Source organism: Miscanthus floridulus, chromosome 8 (assembly GCF_019320115.1).
Source record: "Miscanthus floridulus cultivar M001 chromosome 8, ASM1932011v1, whole genome shotgun sequence".
Taxonomy (NCBI): domain Eukaryota; kingdom Viridiplantae; phylum Streptophyta; class Magnoliopsida; order Poales; family Poaceae; genus Miscanthus; species Miscanthus floridulus.
This window is the reverse complement of record NC_089587.1, coordinates 145,049,293-145,052,952: the sequence shown is the minus strand read 5'-3', so window position 1 is coordinate 145,052,952 and position 3,660 is coordinate 145,049,293. Positions and strand designations below refer to the sequence as shown.

General features: G+C 55.4%; 1 protein-coding gene across 1 annotated transcript; it reads left to right on the top strand.

Annotated features, from left to right (window-relative positions):
- The first annotated feature begins 2,758 nt into the window (after positions 1-2,758).
- LOC136469969 (uncharacterized) lies at positions 2,759-3,277 on the top strand. The gene is made up of 2 exons (XM_066467968.1): positions 2,759-2,845; positions 2,945-3,277. Exons 1-2 carry the CDS (start codon positions 2,759-2,761, stop codon positions 3,275-3,277), a joined length of 420 nt encoding a protein of 139 aa, XP_066324065.1.
- Positions 3,278-3,660: the final 383 nt, after the last annotated feature.

Sequence of the window (3,660 nt, the reverse complement as noted above, 5' to 3'; positions counted from 1 at the left end):
CCGAGAATTGGGCCTGAACATACCGTGCTCAGCTACCGTGCTCCTCGACATCGCCACCAACTTCACCTTAGACGAAGAGGCTGTAGGGGCCATCTTCCCCAAGAACGATGCTAAGGGGAAGCGGAGGGATGAGGCCCCCAAGGCCTCGGTTCCCCACCTCCCCAAAAGAAAGAAGAAGGATCGCTAGGGGAAGCGGGCCATCCTCGAGGCCGATCTGGTCGTGGCCGTAGAATGCAAGAATCCCCAAGGCCCTAGGCCCTTCGACGACATGCTTAAGAAACCCTGCCCTTATCACCAGGGCCCAATAAAACACGCCCTCGAGGATTGCTCCATGCTGCGGCGTTACTACGCTAGGCTCGGACTCCCCGACGATGACCCAAAGTAGAAAGGTGCCGGCGACTGGGGCGATGACAAGGATGACGGGTTCCCCGAGGTACACAACGCCTTCATGATCTTTGGTGGACCCTCGGCGTGCCTTATGGTGCGGCAGCGAAAGAGGGAATGCTGAGAGGTCTTCTCGGTCAAGGTGGCCACTCCCCGGTACCTCGACTGGTATCGGGAGGCAATCACCTTTGATCGAGATGACCACCCCAACCATGTCCCAAATCCCGGACAGTACCCGCTCATCATCGACCCAATCATGGGCAACACTCGGCTCACTAAGGTATTGATGGATAGAGGCAGCGGCCTCAACATCCTCTACGCTAGCACCCTAGAGCTCTTGGAAATCGATCGGTCGAGGCTCCGAGGCGACGCCACACCTTTACACAACATCATGCCAAGGAAACGCACGCGACCCCTCGGGCGCATTGATCTTCCCGTCTGTTTCGACACCCCCTCCAACTACCGCAATGAGGTCCTTACCTTTGAGGTGGTTGGGTTCAGGGGAACCTACCACGCCATCCTAGGGCGGCCGTGCTACGCCAAGTTCAGGGCAGTCCCCAATTATACCTACCTCAAGCTCAAGATGCTGGGTCCTAACGGTGTCATCACGATTGAGTCCACGTATGAACATGCATACGACTACGACATTGAGTGCATCGAGTACGCCAAGGCTCTCGTGGAGGCCGAGACCCTCATCGCCAACCTCGACCAACTCGGTGGCAAGGCGCCTGACTCCAAGCATCATGCAGGGACATTTGAGCCCACAGAGGCCATCAAGCTCGTCTCGGTCGACCCCGCCTGCCCCGATGACCGGGCGCTAAGGATCAGCGCCACCCTCGACATCAAATAGGAAGCCATGCTCATTGACTTCCTCCGTGCGAATGCCAACATATTCACATGGAGTCCCTCGGACATACCAGGCATACCGAGGGAGGTCACCGAGCATGCCTTGGACATCTGGGCCGGCTCTAGACCGGTGAAGCAACGCCTGCGCTGATTTGATGAGGAGAAGCGTAGGGCCATCGGCGAGGAAGTGCAGAAACTCTTGGCGGCCAGGTTCATCAAGGAAGTGTCCCACCCAAAGTGGTTGGCTAGCCCCATGTTGGTTAGGAAGAAAAATGGGAAATAGAGAATGTGCGTAGACTACACTGGTTTGAATAAAGCCTATCCAAAAGTCCCCTTCCCATTACCTCGAATCGATTAGATCATTGACTCCACTACAGGGTGCGAGACCCTATCTTTCCTCGATGCGTACTTTGGTTACCATCAAATCAAGATGAAAAAGTCTGACCAGCTTGCGACTTCTTTCATCACCCCATTCGGCATGTACTGCTATGTGACTATGCCTTTTGGCCTTAGAAACGCAGGGGCCACGTACCAGCAGTGCATGACCTAGGTCTTTGGTGACCACATTGGGTGAACCATTGAGGCCTATGTGGATGACATCGTGGTCAAGACCAGAAAGGCCAAGAATCTTGTCAACGACTTGAAGATAGCCTTCAAATGCCTTAGAGAGAAGGGCATCAAACTCAATCCCGAGAAGTGTGTGTTCGGGGTCCCTCGAGGCATGCTCTTGGGATTCATAGTCTCGGATCACGGCATCAAAGCCAACCTAGAGAAGGTCTTGGCCATAACCAGCATGGGACCAATCAGAGACCTCAAGGGAGTACATAGGGTCATGGGATGCCTTGCCACCCTGAGCCACTTCATCTCATGCCTCGGCGAAAAAGGCCTGCCTCTGTACCGACTCTTGAGAAAATCTGAGCACTTTTCTTGGACCCCCAAGGCTGAAGAAGCCCTCGACAGGCTCAAAGCACTGCTCACCAATCCTCCCATCCTGGTACCGCCGACCAGGGACGAGGCCCTCTTACTCTATGTTGCCGCAATGACCCAAGTGGTCAGCGCTGCTGTAGTAGTAGAAAGGTAGGAAGAGGGGCATGCTCTGCCCACCCAACAACCTATTTACTTCATCAGCGAAGTGCTCTCCAAGACCAAAATGTGCTACCCCCACATCCAGAAGCTAGTCTACGCTGTAGTCCTGGCCCGGCGCAAGCTACGTCACTACTTCGAGTCCCACCCAGTGACCATGGTATCGTCTTTCCCCTTGGGAGAGATAGTCCATAACCAGGAAGCCTCAGGCTCGATAGCCAAGTGGGTCGTCGAGCTTATGGGGGAAGCCTTGACTTTTACGCCTCGGAAAGTGATTAAGTCTCAGGTGTTGGCCAATTTTGTGGCTGAGTGGACCGACACCCAATTACCACCTGCTCAAGTCCAGACAGAATGCTGGACCATGTACTTCGATGGGTCTCTGACGAAGACCGAGGCAGGCGCGGGTCTCCTCTTCATCTCGCCCCTTGGAGTACACATGCGCTACATGGTGCGGCTCCACTTCACCGCTTCCAACAACATGGCCAAGTACGAGGCCCTCATCAACGGCTTGCAAGTCGCCATCGAACTTGGGGTACGGCGTCTCAACATCTGGGGCGACTCGCAGCTCATCATCGATCAAGTCATGAAGGAGTCAAACTGCCTCGACCCCAAAATGGAGTCATACTACTAGTTGGTACGCTGCCTAGAAGACACGTTCGATGGTCCCAAACTAAATCACATCGCGCGGAAGTACAATGAGGCCACCGATGAACTGGCAAAGATGGCCTCAGCACGGGCTCCGGTCCCCCTGAACGTCTTTGCCAGGGACCTCTACAAACCTTCCATTGACCACATCTTGGTAGCAGAGGAGGGCCCACCTATCGAACCCACGACGGGGCTCGACGCCCCCTCTGCTACCGAGACTCTCTCGACCAAGCCCGAAGTCATGGAAGTTAACACTGAGCCTCCCCAGACTGACCAGGACACAGACTGGCAAATCCCGTTCCTTGATTGGCTTGATTAGGGGGAGCTTCCTAGTGACAGGACCGAAGCCCGACGGCTTGCACACCGAGCCAAGACTTACGTCCTCTGCAATGATGAATTGTACAAGTGAAGTCCCTTCGGTGTCCTCCAACGATGCATCACCACCGAGGCTGGCCGAGCCCTGCTTTGGGACTTGCACGTAGGGGCCTACGGGCACCATGCGGCGCCTTGGACGCTCATTGGAAACGCTTTTCGCTAAGGGTTCTACTAGCCGACGGCGGTTGCCGACGCCACCAAGCTAGTACGTTCCTGTGAAGGATGCTAGTACTATGCTCGGTAGACACATCTCCCGGCCCTGGCCCTCCAAACCATCCCCATCACATGGCCGTTCACTGTGTGGGGGCTCAACATGGTCGGGCCTCT

Coding starts and splice junctions, on each gene's coding strand:
- LOC136469969 (XM_066467968.1), top strand. CDS start 2,759: ATGGTGCGGCTCCACTTCACCGCTTCCAACAACATGGCCAAGTACGAG. Junction 2,846..2,944: donor AAGTCGCCATCGAACTTGGG/GTACGGCGTCTC, acceptor TCATACTACTAG/TTGGTACGCTGCCTAGAAGA.